Source organism: Nuphar pumila, chromosome 3, assembly GCF_984573655.1.
Source record: "Nuphar pumila chromosome 3, dmNupPumi1.hap1.1, whole genome shotgun sequence".
Lineage (NCBI taxonomy): Eukaryota > Viridiplantae > Streptophyta > Magnoliopsida > Nymphaeales > Nymphaeaceae > Nuphar > Nuphar pumila.
In genome coordinates this window covers 37,893,553-37,907,025 of record NC_143251.1, presented here as the reverse complement: position 1 = coordinate 37,907,025, position 13,473 = coordinate 37,893,553, and the positions used below count along the sequence as shown (strand labels likewise).

Genomic DNA, 13,473 nt, shown 5'->3' with positions numbered 1-13,473 from the left:
AAAATCCTGTGGTAGATTTTCTATCCACTACAGATCCTGCATAGTCGGCATCAGAATAGGCCACTATCTCCAGAGTTCCACCTTTCCTGAACAATAACCCCTTTCCAGGAGAAGATTTTAGATATCTGAGAATCATAATAGCTGCATTCCAGTGTACCTCAGTTGGTTTGTCCATAAACTGACTAACTTTGCTTACTGCTAAAGCAATATCCGGCCTGGTCACAATTACATACAGTAGTTTCCCTACTAGGGAGCGATAGCTTTTGCTATCAACCGATTTTGACCCTTCTTCAAACAACTGAACTTTATGGTCCATGGGAATATTTGCTGGTTTAGCTCCCAACATTCCCGTTTCCTTTAATAAGTCAAGAACATACTTGCGTTGAGACAAAACCATCCCTTCACGGCTTCTGACAACTTCTATACCCAGAAAATACCTGAGTGAACCAAGGTCTTTTGTAACAAAGTGTTTTTGAAGATGAGCCTTTGTGGCTTCAATAACTTTCACATCATCTCCTGTAAGAATGATGTCATCCACATATACCACCATAACAACTATGCCAGAGCTAGTTGTCTTTATAAATAGTGTATGATCTGCTGCTGACCTATTAAAGCCAAAGCGTGACATCACTTCCAACAACTTTTGAAACCATGCACGAGGACTTTGTTTCAATTCATAAATCGCCTTTCTCAATCTACACACCTTCTGACACTCCCCCTCAACCTCGAATCTTGGAGGTTGTTGCATGTAAACGGTCTCAGATAGATCCCCATATAGAAATTGCATTTTTCACATCTAATTGGTACAAGCTCCAACCATGCTGAACAATTATTGAGAGAACAAGACGAATGGTACCCATCCGTGCAACAAGAGAAAAGCTTTCAAAGAAATCAATACCATATGTCTGAGTATACCCTTTTGCTACTAATCTGGCCTTGTACCTTTCAATAGAGCCATCAGATTTGTACTTGATGGTATATACCCATTTACATCCAACAATGTCAGCATCTGCTGGGGGATCAACTAGATCCCATGTATGCTGAGATACTAAAGCATCCATTTCTTCTTGCATAGCCAGCTTCTAGCGATGATCAAGCTCTGCCTGTTGATAGTGCAGAGGAATAGTTTCAGCAGATAAGGCTGAAATAAAAGACTTCATCTGATTTCCAATTCTGGCATCAGAGACAAAATGAGATATGGGATATAAGGTACATTGTCGTGTCCCTTTTCGTAGAGCAATAGGCCTGTTATCATCATCATGAAGATCACTATTGTCAGTAGTACTTACCTCAGGGGAAGAAGAAGATGAAGGCGCTTGAGGAGGTGGAGCTCTACGCACATATACCAATGGAGGATTATGAAATCTGGAAGAGGATGAAGTTTGGTTCGGTAATGAGGGCACGAATTCCAAAGGAAAAGGGGGTATAGGTAATGGAAAAGACTCAACTGGATCATCCTGCAACGAGGAACTTGTACTAGAGTAATATGGAGTGGATTCCAAGAAAGATACATCCACACTGACATACTCTTGGCGAGAAATAGGATCATAACATCGATATCCCTTTTGGTTTTTTGGATAACCTATAAATATGCATTTTGTAGCTTGAGCAGCTAATTTATCACGGCCAGGGCCAAATTTGTGTACAAAACAAACACATCCAAATATTTTGGGCGAGAAGGAGAAGAGTGGGGTATTGGGTTTTAGGATATGTAATGGAATTAGATCACCCACAGAAGACGAAGGCATGCGGTTGATCAGATAACAAGCAGTGGTAATCACATCACCCCAGTATAACACAGGAACATTTGATTGAATCATAATGGTCCTGGCAACATCAAGCAGGTGCCGATGTTTTCGCTCAGCCACCCCATGTTGTTGAGATGAATAGGCACATGAAGTTTGGGGTTGGATGCCATGATCTTGGTAAAATTGTAACAGATTTTTTGATTTAAACTCGAGAGCATTATCAGTGCGAACAATCTTGATAATAGATTCAAACTGAGTTTTTATTTCAAGAATTAAGGATTTGATAATACTTGGAACTTCAGATCGTTCCTTTATTAGAAACACCCATGACAACTTAGAGAAATCATCAACAATAACAAGATAATAACGACACTGAGTCCTAGTAGGAATCTTACTAGGACCCATACATCTGCATGAAGAAGTTCAAAAACTTTATTACTAGACTGACTTTGACTTGAAGGCAACGAACTTCGATGATGTTTTCCCAACTGACATGCTTCACACTGAAATGATGTGGTGGAAGGAATTTGAGGAAATACCGAATGAAGCTTTGACAATGAAGGATGAACAAGACGATGATGCCACTGAACCAGACTGAATGAGTGTTCCACTGCAGCATGAACATTACCCATTGGATGATGTAGGTAGTAAACTCCATTTTCTTCATAGCCTCCACCAATCTTCTTCCCCGTCAGCAAATCCTGAAAATGACAACCAATCAGATCAAATATTACTCTACAGTTTTGTTCTCTTATAAGGCAACTAACAGAGAGTAAACTTTGAGGAAAGTTTGGAGCATGAAGAACATTTTTCAGCTGTAATGAGGAGGATATAGAAATATTTCCCTGACCAACAACCGGGGAGGAACTCCCATCGGCTAATGAGACTCCTCGATGAGCATTAATATCCTTTATATCTGAAAAAACACTTGAATTCCCACATAAATGTCTGGATGCACCAGAGTCAATAATCCACTTACTGTCAGTCGGATGAAGATGATTTCCGGTTGAATAGGCAGCACCAGCTACAGGAGGGGTGAAACTCAAAGGATGAAGGGCTATCAGCTCATCATATTCAGCACACGACTGAGAGTGATACTACTGTCACTTGCGGAGATATTTTCCTGTATCTTTGTTGCCTCGTGAGTAGTAACATTTGCTTTAGGAGCATATGACTTTGATGAAGAGGAGGTTGGCCAGCCATGCTTATCCCAACTACGATCTTCTAAATGTCCAGATTTTCCACAGAATGTACATTGAAGTTTTCCTCTGCCTCCAATACCTCGTCCACGACCTCGTCCTCTGATATTCTGAAGATTTCCACGCCCATAACCAGATGAGACAACTAGAGCAGATGACTGAGTCACAGACTGAGATTGTGGAAGAGAATCCGCAAGTCTACTGAAACGATTGTTTGCATCAACAAGAGTAGGAACATCTGATCCAGTCAGCATTTGAACTTTTGCAACAGAGAATTCTGAAGATAAGCTTGTAAGAAACCGAGCAACCATAGTTTGTTCTTGATGATCCTTCTGCTTCGAACAACAGAGAGGCCTGTGAGCATTGAGCCTTTCAAACACAGCTTTTACTGATGCATAGTACTGGGCCAAGGTTTGATCCCCCTGTTGTAAATTATATATCTCTTGTTCGACTTGCAGGATACGACTCACATTAGTCTCTTGTGGATACATATCACAAAGATTGTCCCACATCTGTTTGGCTGTATTATAGTAAATTAAACCATTTGCAATATGGGTTTCGACACTATTCATGATCCATGACATAACAATGTCATTATCTTCATCCCAAGTAACGTATTTTCCCACCTTTTCATTGGGTTCATCTTCCAACAAAATATGTTTTCTACGATGTCCAGACACCGACATCATAAACGTTCTGGACCACCTGGCATAATTAGTTTCATTCAACCTTACAGAAGAACCGTACGAGAAGGGATTGGCAAAAGCCTTATACTCTCCAATATGCTCAATTTTGGAATCACATTTTGAAGTTTCACCCATACTGAATATTTAATTCTATTTCAGCCAAAACAAATCAAATGTACCCACTTGAATAACAGGTTTTATAAACCCAACAGCCACAACAGGTATACAATCTTGCCAGGCTTCACGCAGCACATACGATAGCGTATGTGACGATCACTCATCAGCCAGAACCGACGACCAACATCTATACTCAACACAGAATCCCTCGACAATAATAAAAAATTTCACATAAGCATGATATTTTCCAACACAACAGATATTTTCCAACATAGCAAAGAAACAATCTTGCTGTTTCCACAACAGAACTTTTGAAAAAATAAATTTCAAGACAGCATGTCTGATACCAAAACTAATATGCATCTTTCACAGCAAAGAAAAACATCATGACAACAGACAAACATCATGACATCATGAAAATATACCAAGCAGGAATCACAGTATCACGAGATGCTGAAATCACGACAGTAGACACACATCACGACAGCATGAAAATATACCCAGCAGGAATCACGGTATCACAAGATGCTGAAATCACGACAACAGTTGTTGAACCCATATTGGCTTATGCTGGAAATCACGACAGCTAAAAACAGGATGCAAAAAAAAAATCACGACAGGGACACGATAAACAAATCACAGCAACAACAGATCTCTATCCCAAATAGCGTAAACAAATCCCAGCCGCAGCACATCTCGATCACACATAGCCACACAGAAAGACATCTGTTATCAGCTGCCACACCCAGAAATCACGACAGATGGAACTCAAGAGAAAGGGGTTACGGCTGCTGAACACACACTCCCACGATGCTCCTTAGATCTGATAACAGATCTGGACCAGATCTGCCATCAGATCTCACGAAAAAAATTAATACACACCTGGTTCCAATATAGTTTTTGTTGGTGTAGATCGATTGCAGAGGAGATCACGATCTATTACGTTCCTGAGATCGTTGGCTTTGATACCATGTTCAAGAATAGCAGAGATGCACCGAACCCTGGGAAGAGAGAGAGAGAGAGAGAGAGAGAGAGAGAGAGAGAGAGAGAGAGAGAGAGAGAGAGAGAGAGAGAGAGAGAGAGAGAGAGAGAGAGAGACGGCTGCAGAAAAAGAACTCGTTAACTTTTCTTAGGGCTTCTCTCTATTATTAAATAGAGAGAGGCAAAAAGGAATAATTATATCTAAGCCCAATATAAAAACAGAATTTCAAAAAAACCTCTAATATAAAAGGACTTAACTTAAAACCACCTATATTAAGCAGTCTCAATGAGCTGTCAACATGCACATAACAAACATACCCAAAAATACGTAATTCATGTTAATCAGGATGAATGCCAAAAAGTGTAAAGTATGGCGATCTGTTTTTCAACAGTGCCATAAGCAGGCGGTTTGTCCCATACACTATAGAGTGAAAAGCCTTTGTCCATAAAACAATAGGGAGATTACTATCATGCATCATGCTTATTGCACTCTCAACAATATGCTTTCTCTCAGCAATCCCATTTTGTTAAGGTGTGTGTGGGCAAGATACTCTTCTCCTTATTCCATTATGCTGACGAAATTCAATAAAATCACTAGAGGAGAACTCTCCCCCTCCATCACATTGGAAATGGAGGATGTTTTCAGAGAAATGATTTTTGACAAATGAATAGAACTTTCGAAATAATCCAAAGACTTCTGATTTATGCTTCATGAAGAATATCCAAGTATAACGCGAATAGTTGTCAACAAAGATAAGGTAATATCTACTTCCCGAGCCAGAAGCAATTGGCGCATGACCCAGACATCAGAACATATAATCTCAAAAGGCCTTGAAGCTTTTTTATTGATTGAATTGAAGGGTAAAACATGACTCTTACATAAATGACAACTCGAACATTTTCTTTTATTTGCTTCTGAACTCAGAATAGACTTAGGAATCAAATTATTTGAGACAAGTTTTTCAATAAAATGACGACCGCAATGAATCAATCGATTTTGCCAAAGAATTGGCTTATTACATTCAGAAATAGCAAAAACACACCCAGAAGAAACCAATGATAGATGCTGGTAGAGTTTTAAGGATGAACAAGTAGAATGAATTATGGAGGAGGGATCTTCTTGAAAAATGTACATATTGCCTCGTCTTTTTCCCTCAACGAATGTCTTTCTCGTGCGAAGATCCTTGACATAAACAGAAGAGGAAGTAAATTCAACTGAGGCATTAATATCATCAACAAGTTTTGAGACAGAAACAATATTTTTCTGAATATTTGGAGCATAAAGAACATTTGAAAGTTTGAGGGAAGACTTAGACATGGGTATAACAACATTTTCAATGTGTGAAATGGAGTGGGGAGTTCCATCTCCTGTGACTATACTATTTCTACCAACATAAGAAATAGGGTTTAGGAGTTTACCTGCATCACCTGAAACGTGGGTTGCTGCCCCTGAATCAACGTACCAAGTGCCTTTATCAGTCTGCTTCATATTCAGTCCCGCCAGTGCTGCCAATAGTAACTCCTTTACTTCTCCCCCGGCCTTTGAGTTATCTGTGTCTTTCTTAACCTCTTGTTGTGAAGATTTCCCTTTATTTTGTAGATTGAACCAACAATTTGCTTTAATATGTCCCTTTTTGTTACATAAAAAATAGGTAGGAATGGGCCTTTGACCTTGCTGACTGGGAGGAACATTGGGCATTGGAAGTAGCCCACGACCCCCAAAGCCAAGTCTTCCTTGTTCACTCTTGCCTCGAAAGGCACCACCTTCTTTTCCTCTGCCATAAATCAACCTTGTGGCAAGAACTTCTTGAGTCCCAGATTGCACACAACTTTCTTCAGAGAAGCCCTTCACACTCATCTCATTTTGCAATAATTTTGCACGTAGATCTTCGAACTTAGGAAGCTCTGGAAGACACAATAAAGACGTTGTCAGAACATGATAATCTGACCCCAACCCACTGAAAGTTTGTTGTACTTTATCTTTATCATTAGCCACACATCCCACGATAGCCGGCTGGTCCGTGGTGGTCTTCATTTTATTTAAGTATTCCATGATAGACATGAAATCTTTTCTCAACATCTGAAATTCTCGCTTAAGATACACAACTCTGGCCTCACCTCAGATATTTGCGAATATTTCTGAAGTAACTTGTCCCACAATTCCTTGGCTGCACAATTATCAGGAATGGCTACAAGAACCTCTTGCGACAATGTAGAAGTGATGTATGCCACCAATGCTTGGTCTCTCTTCATCCAAGTAGTGTAATCCAGATTTTTGAGAAGGGCAGTAGAAGATACCCCTTTATCATCTTCCTTTTCTTGCGAGATAAATTCTAGAGGGCTTGGAATTGACCCATCCAGATGTCCAGAGAGATCTTGGCTCCTTATGAAAGGAACGATCTGTCTTTTCCAAGTCAAGAAATTGGTATTGTTGAACTTCTCAGAGACGAGTTGACTAAGAAAATTAGAAGAAAGAGCTGTTTGTGGGAGCGAAGAGTCCATTGAAGTAAAACACAAGAAGTTGCTGTTAAAAGAAAAAAGAGAATCTCTGGACCAGATTCAATCAGCCACTTTTAGTATTCTGCCTTTTTTTTTTCCAGAAGTTAATAAACTAGGAAAATTATATCCTGTCGTGGCTAGCGAACATGACAAGTCTGATTATGTCGACACTGAATCAGTTCCTTGTTGAATGAGTATATCTAGTTTCTAAAAAAAAACTGTAATCTCGAATAATAAGAATGATAAATATGAAACAAAAATATTTCAAATGAAACTAGATTAGCAGCAGAGGATCTTGTCGATGATCCCTTCTTAAAATAAGCAAGGATTGAAACACATAAAACAAGTGATAGAAGAAAGTTACCGATTCTGGGAGACACATTACCGATTCTTGAAGAAGAAAATTTCAGAAGTGGACACTTGAAACACAGAAAACGTTGTTTAAGGAACACAACAGTAGAAGAAAAAAATGCAGATTGGAAGAAGATCTGGGTTTTGAATTCTGAGGAAGAAAAAACACAGATTTAAAGAAAGAAGAAAAACGCAGATTGGAAGAAGATCTGGGTTTTGGATTTTGAGAAAACGTAGATTTGAAGAACCCAGATTTAAAAAGGAATGAATAACTTATTTAAAGGGAAGATGAACGAGCACAACTTGGGTTTAGAAAGGAGAACGCAGATTGAAATAGGCTGGGTTTTGGATTCTGAGAAGACGCCGATTGGAAGAACCCAAATTTAAAGAAAGGAAGAACATAGATTGGAACTCACATATTTCTTGCCTTGGAACTCAAGACCATCTCTTTGGACACTCCTTTTCGAGAAACAATCCCAGGCCCCGACAAGCTCTAGATTTGCCTGCGCAAGAAGAAAACAAGTGATAGAGAAAAGGGGTTAAAGAAGGTCACGACTGAAATCGTTTGTTTCATTGATCTATTAAGTAGTACATATATTAAGTGATTACAAAATAATTAGGATATAAAAATACCCTTTAATGAGAGGTTAAAATTACAACATAACACAACTATATGGATACGAGTCTGGATTGAATCCAGATCCATAAACGACTTCTTTTCAGTAATGTCTTTTAGTGGACTTATACATGTGCACTTTGTGTTTATGATCTTGTAAGCCCTTAGAGGCTCTTGTTTTGTATTTCCGCATATTTGATTACATGGTATCAGAGCCGAAAGACCTTGAGGCAAGTTGTTTGTGGTGTCACAGGCAAAAAACTTTCTTTCGTCGCGCAAAGAGAGAGCTTGACAGACTCTTTGCATCGTGATGACACACAACTTACCCTTGAGTAAGTATGGAAGCCTTGGGGAAACGAGTTGCACGAACCTTGGAGAGCGGAAGCAGATGGGGAGCCATGCATATCCCACGCACGCTTAGCACAACGAAAGTATTTGAAACCAAGCCGAGCAGGTTGATAGCGGGGTGATGCCAAAGCCTTTGGCATATATGCAACAAAGCCAACGAGGGATGGGTGTGTCACCTTCCTATGACGAGCGCACGAACAATTGATGGTCGTAGAACCAACAACGCATCTGAATGAACATCACAGACGTAACAATGCATTAAGTTCTGAAGCAACACCGAACAGGGCAAAGATCAAGTTATGAGGCTTGTGGGCTCCACAGGGCGTATAGCGGGCCCCACGGGAGCCTCCTGTCACGATGGAGGTCTTTCGACCCCCAGCCTGAACCAGTTGCTAGAATGACGTAGTGAAACTCCTTAGCCAAGAGGAATCATTGTTTCTCGACATGCACTCGTCGAGCCCTCGCAAGGGTACGAGGTTAGGTAGCATGGTAAGGAGCAAGAGCAAGCTTCATAAATGCTTTAAATGCCCAAGAAGAGAATTTGCATACTCGTGAGCATCTCCGCGCACTCTGATGTACTACCCACGAGATATAGGGGTTGCCTAGTCGACCACATGGTTGGTGTTTCATGGCAAGTCAAGAAGAAGGGTCCCTATATAGGTGTTATGGGTGTTGAGCCCCCCACCCCCCGCCTAAAAAAGAAACCCGAAAAACACTTGGGAAACCATAAATTTTTGTTTCCAATAGTGCTTCGAAACAAAGTGTCGTATTTCGCCGAAACGACAGCACTAGGGTCTTTGTTATGCATGAATATGTCGGCGAGATTTCGATCTTGACTCAAAAATTCTCAATGTGCATGGAGATATGTGGGCCCGAAGTTTGGGTGGGTCCGCGTGCGCACCGACGCGGCACCTCAGGTGAAGTTGCTCATTTTTGTGTTCTTACTTCACAGACGTGTTCCCCACATATGATTGTGTAGGAGAATACTCGACGACGCCTAATGAATTCTGCATGGAAGTACACCGGTTGGGGACGTGAAATTGAGACGACTCGCAGGAGGCACATGATGCCACCGATGTATGGCGTGTGGTCGCGGGTGGCCAAAGAGGCCCTGTGGAATGGAGCATGGAGTTGAGCAAATGCTTGCTTGTTGAGCAGCTAATGAGCATGTAGTGTTGCCTCATGCCACCACCGCATGCCATAGCCATCGGCATATGTTTTAACCATTGGAATCTCCCCAACAACTCTCTAGCCAAAAGGCAAAAAGACCCAAAGCCTATTTCAAAAGTACAAAAGGAAATACATGTACAATGACCACTATACCCTTACATAAATAAAAGACTAAAATACCCCTATATTAACATACACAACTCTATTTCTAACTGTTGGACTGTTCCAACAGCTCTATTGAGGCTACCTCTTGTGTATAAATAAGGGTAAAAATCTTCATTTGTTTCTAATGCTCTTTTAAGCATTCTAACTCCTTTGTGAGTTTTATTATGAATAAAATATTATTATTTTTATTGTTGTTCTTGCTCTTGTGAATTAGTGCAATGTATTGCCCATAGTGGCTGTTTGTATTGCCTATGTTGGCTCTTTGTTTTGTCCCTTAGTGGAATTGTGTATGTGCACTTTGTGTTTATGTTCTTGTAAGCCTTTGGAGTCCCTTGTTTTGTATTTCTGCAAACTTCATTACAGTTTGTACTTTGCATTGAACAAACCATGGGCCAGCATTGTCATTGCGGGTACTTTATGTTGCTGAATCCACTGAGCTTAGCTTGCATTAAATTAGTCTTACAAATTGTATGCGTCTATGAATAAATCATATATATGGTTTTCTGGGTTTGTTTCACATAAATGACTTCATCTTTAGATGTTTAGTTGATCAGTGATCATTTCATGCACCAAATGTTACATCAAGATAAGTGCACACCAAAAACATTCTAGAAGGAGAAGAATTCTTTAGGCATTTGGAACTGAAGATGGCATGCATGACCATGGTTGCCAGTTGAGGAAGCGGGAGCGGGAAGCGAGGTATTTTCAAAATTTTAGGAAGAGAGAAGCGTGGGACCACTTAGGAGCGAATCGGGAATCGTCTCGGAAGCGAAAAAAAAATACCAAAAAAATTGAAAAAATGGGGGAAGCGTGATGGGAAGCGCACTTCCCATTTAAAAAGGGTGCTTCCCTGTGCATTTTGGAGGCGCGATGTTCCGCGCTTCTCAAGCGCGCTTCCCCACTTACCTAGGCGCTTCCGGTAACTCTGTGCATGACTGACTGCAATTATTGTTAGTGCACTTCTATTTGCCTTGTGGGGAACTTCCCATCAGGCGATACATCTGACAAACACTATCTTCCCAAGGTGGTTGCTGATGCTCAGATTCTAATGATTGTTCTTGGTGATTTTCATTGTTTTATTGTGAATGACTGACATTTGTTTAGGAGCTGATTCAGTGATAGGGACAGAGTACTTTACAAAGTGCTCGTACCACACAAAAACACAGAAACTCGCTGCACATGTAGCAATTTTCTCCATCGCACACAGCGATTTTCTGTGTTTTTGTGTGGCCCGAGTAGTTTGTAAAGTACTCAGACCCAATAACCTAATCACGCCTCCATTTGTTTGAAACTGATGTATGTTATGAAATTGCTTTCATTGTTTATTTGATTGATAGCTATCACATATAGGTGAATCTTTCAGGTAACTCATTTTTAGATATGCTTAACATGGATGAGGAGAATTTAGAGCTTTCATTTATTTGTTTTCATGTGATTGATTCCAAATTTTAACTATGCTGTTACTAATTCTAATTTCAGGATTATGTGGGGAATAAACGCTTGGAGTTATCTGGGTATATGATATCCATTCTTTTTGAGGTGACAGTGTACTAGTGTCAACTATTTTCTTCTAAATCTCATACAGTTCTCTTGATTGAAAATTGATTTGTGCTTTACAGGATTCATTTAAGACAATGAACTTTGAGCTTAAAAAGTCCATTGACTATGAGCTTTCTCGGCCATATCGCTCTAAGGCTGTTGATTTTCTGCAGGTAATTCAACTGCGGATGCATTAAATAAAAAACTGTAACATTAAGGGCTGGTGGTCTCCTTATCTGTACCAGATGGACATACTTCTGTTAACATTATATTGAAAATTTAATTATTTAATTCTATAGTTTTTGCGATCGCATTTTAGAACTAACCATTAGCATGGTTGAACTTGTGAATAAGTATTTAAAGCCAAGGGGCTTTTGCAGATGCATGTTATGAACCTTCATGCGTGGTTCATGCAATCAACACGTCAGCATGTGAGACTGGATTGGCATTGTGCTTAGGTGTGCTAATATATATATATATATATAATGTGTAACGCCCCAAGATTTCTAACCCATGAAAATACGTAAAAATTTAAACTTTTTATTTCTTTATTAAAATCATCAGTGATTTTTTTTGAATGGGGGTTCAAAACCTTGGGCAGGTTACATTATGCTCAAAACAACTATACTGAATTAAAAAGAGGATAACATGACACAAATAAAATACTTTCATTCAAAAAAATGGTGAATCATTTAAAATATTACAAAACAATACAATATCATGTGTCTGAATTCATTGCCCAGAAACGAAAAATGATTGGCTCGGTCGACAGCGCTGCAACTGTTAAATTATATTACCGAAATCTTGTAACCTTATATATTTTGTATATATAAAGGATGATACATTTACATATATGATATATATGTATATGTATCTATTCATCTATATATATATATAAAATATATATTTTTCATTATTTATGCATAGGGGTAGTTTAGTCATTTCTTCCATTTTACACATTCATTTTCGTGAATGTGTTTGTATTTTTTTTTCTTTTTCTTTTTTCTTTTTTTTTTTTATTTTGTACCAAAAAGGTACCTTGGGGGGCCCACTCAAATAGACGTTGGGCCCCTCCAACGTCTATGAGTGGAGCCCCTCCTAGGCTCCTTTTTGTGTCTTATAAATAGGGGTTCTCCCCTTGTAATTTCTTATGGCTTTGGATCAAAGCCCAAGTGTTCAATAAAGATTATATTCTTTCTTTTAGTGCATTTGTGAAATTGATTGGTTTGTGCCTTTATGCACAAGTGTTCTTATTGTGCATGCGTGCACTTGTTCTTCATCAATAATATTGGGTCTTGATTATAATATCTTGTTGGAGATACTTTCACAGCAACATCCTACATCTGCTCTGCGTCGTAGTCTTTACCGGTAATAATTTGCCCATAAAAAGGGGTCAGACTTTTGACTGTCTAGTAGGTATATACCAATTCCAAGTAACTCGGGACATTAAAAAAACATATTTAGGTGCCACAATTTATATTTATCGGTGCAACTCATATGTCACAGTTTATCAACAGTTTTCGCATAGATTTATTCCACAAGAAAGTGCATACTTTGCAATAATCACGCCGATAAATACAAAAAAGAACATATTTAACCGATTGCATTATCAAGCATATTTTCATGTTATGCATAACATTATTCTTTGGCGGACTAATCATCGCCTTTAGGGTTCCACAATCCTAAGGTCTGCCATTGAGATGTGTAACTATTATTACAAGTTTCTACTCATATATTCAACATAATTCAAATGTCCACTCAAGCATTTAATGACCACTCAAGTATTTAATATAATACAAATATCTACTCAAGCATATAATACAGATGACCACTCATGCATTTAATGCAAATGTCCACTCAAGCATACAATACAGATGACCACTCATACATTTAATATAATGCAAATGTCCACTCAAACATATAATGCATATGATCACTCATGCATTTAATATAATGAAAATGTCCACTCAAGCATTGTATTATCAGGGAATATTTTCATCTAAAAATGTGTAATTCAAAAGGTCTTTGTTTAAATATTTATTCTCCTTGCAGGT

The 13,473-nt window shown here is 39.0% G+C and overlaps 1 protein-coding gene across 3 annotated transcripts in view; it reads left to right on the top strand.

The window, feature by feature from the left end:
* The window catches only part of NRPC2 (nuclear RNA polymerase C2), a 232,475-nt gene that overhangs the window by 38,486 nt on the left and 180,516 nt on the right, over nt 1-13,473 (top strand). For all 3 annotated transcript variants that reach the window (XM_089999321.1, XM_089999320.1, XM_089999322.1), the window contains exons 15-16: nt 11,360-11,419; nt 11,500-11,592. In XM_089999321.1, coding sequence (XP_089855447.1) covers nt 11,360-11,419; nt 11,500-11,592 — 153 coding nt within the window. The remainder of the gene's footprint in view (nt 1-11,359; nt 11,420-11,499; nt 11,593-13,473) is intronic.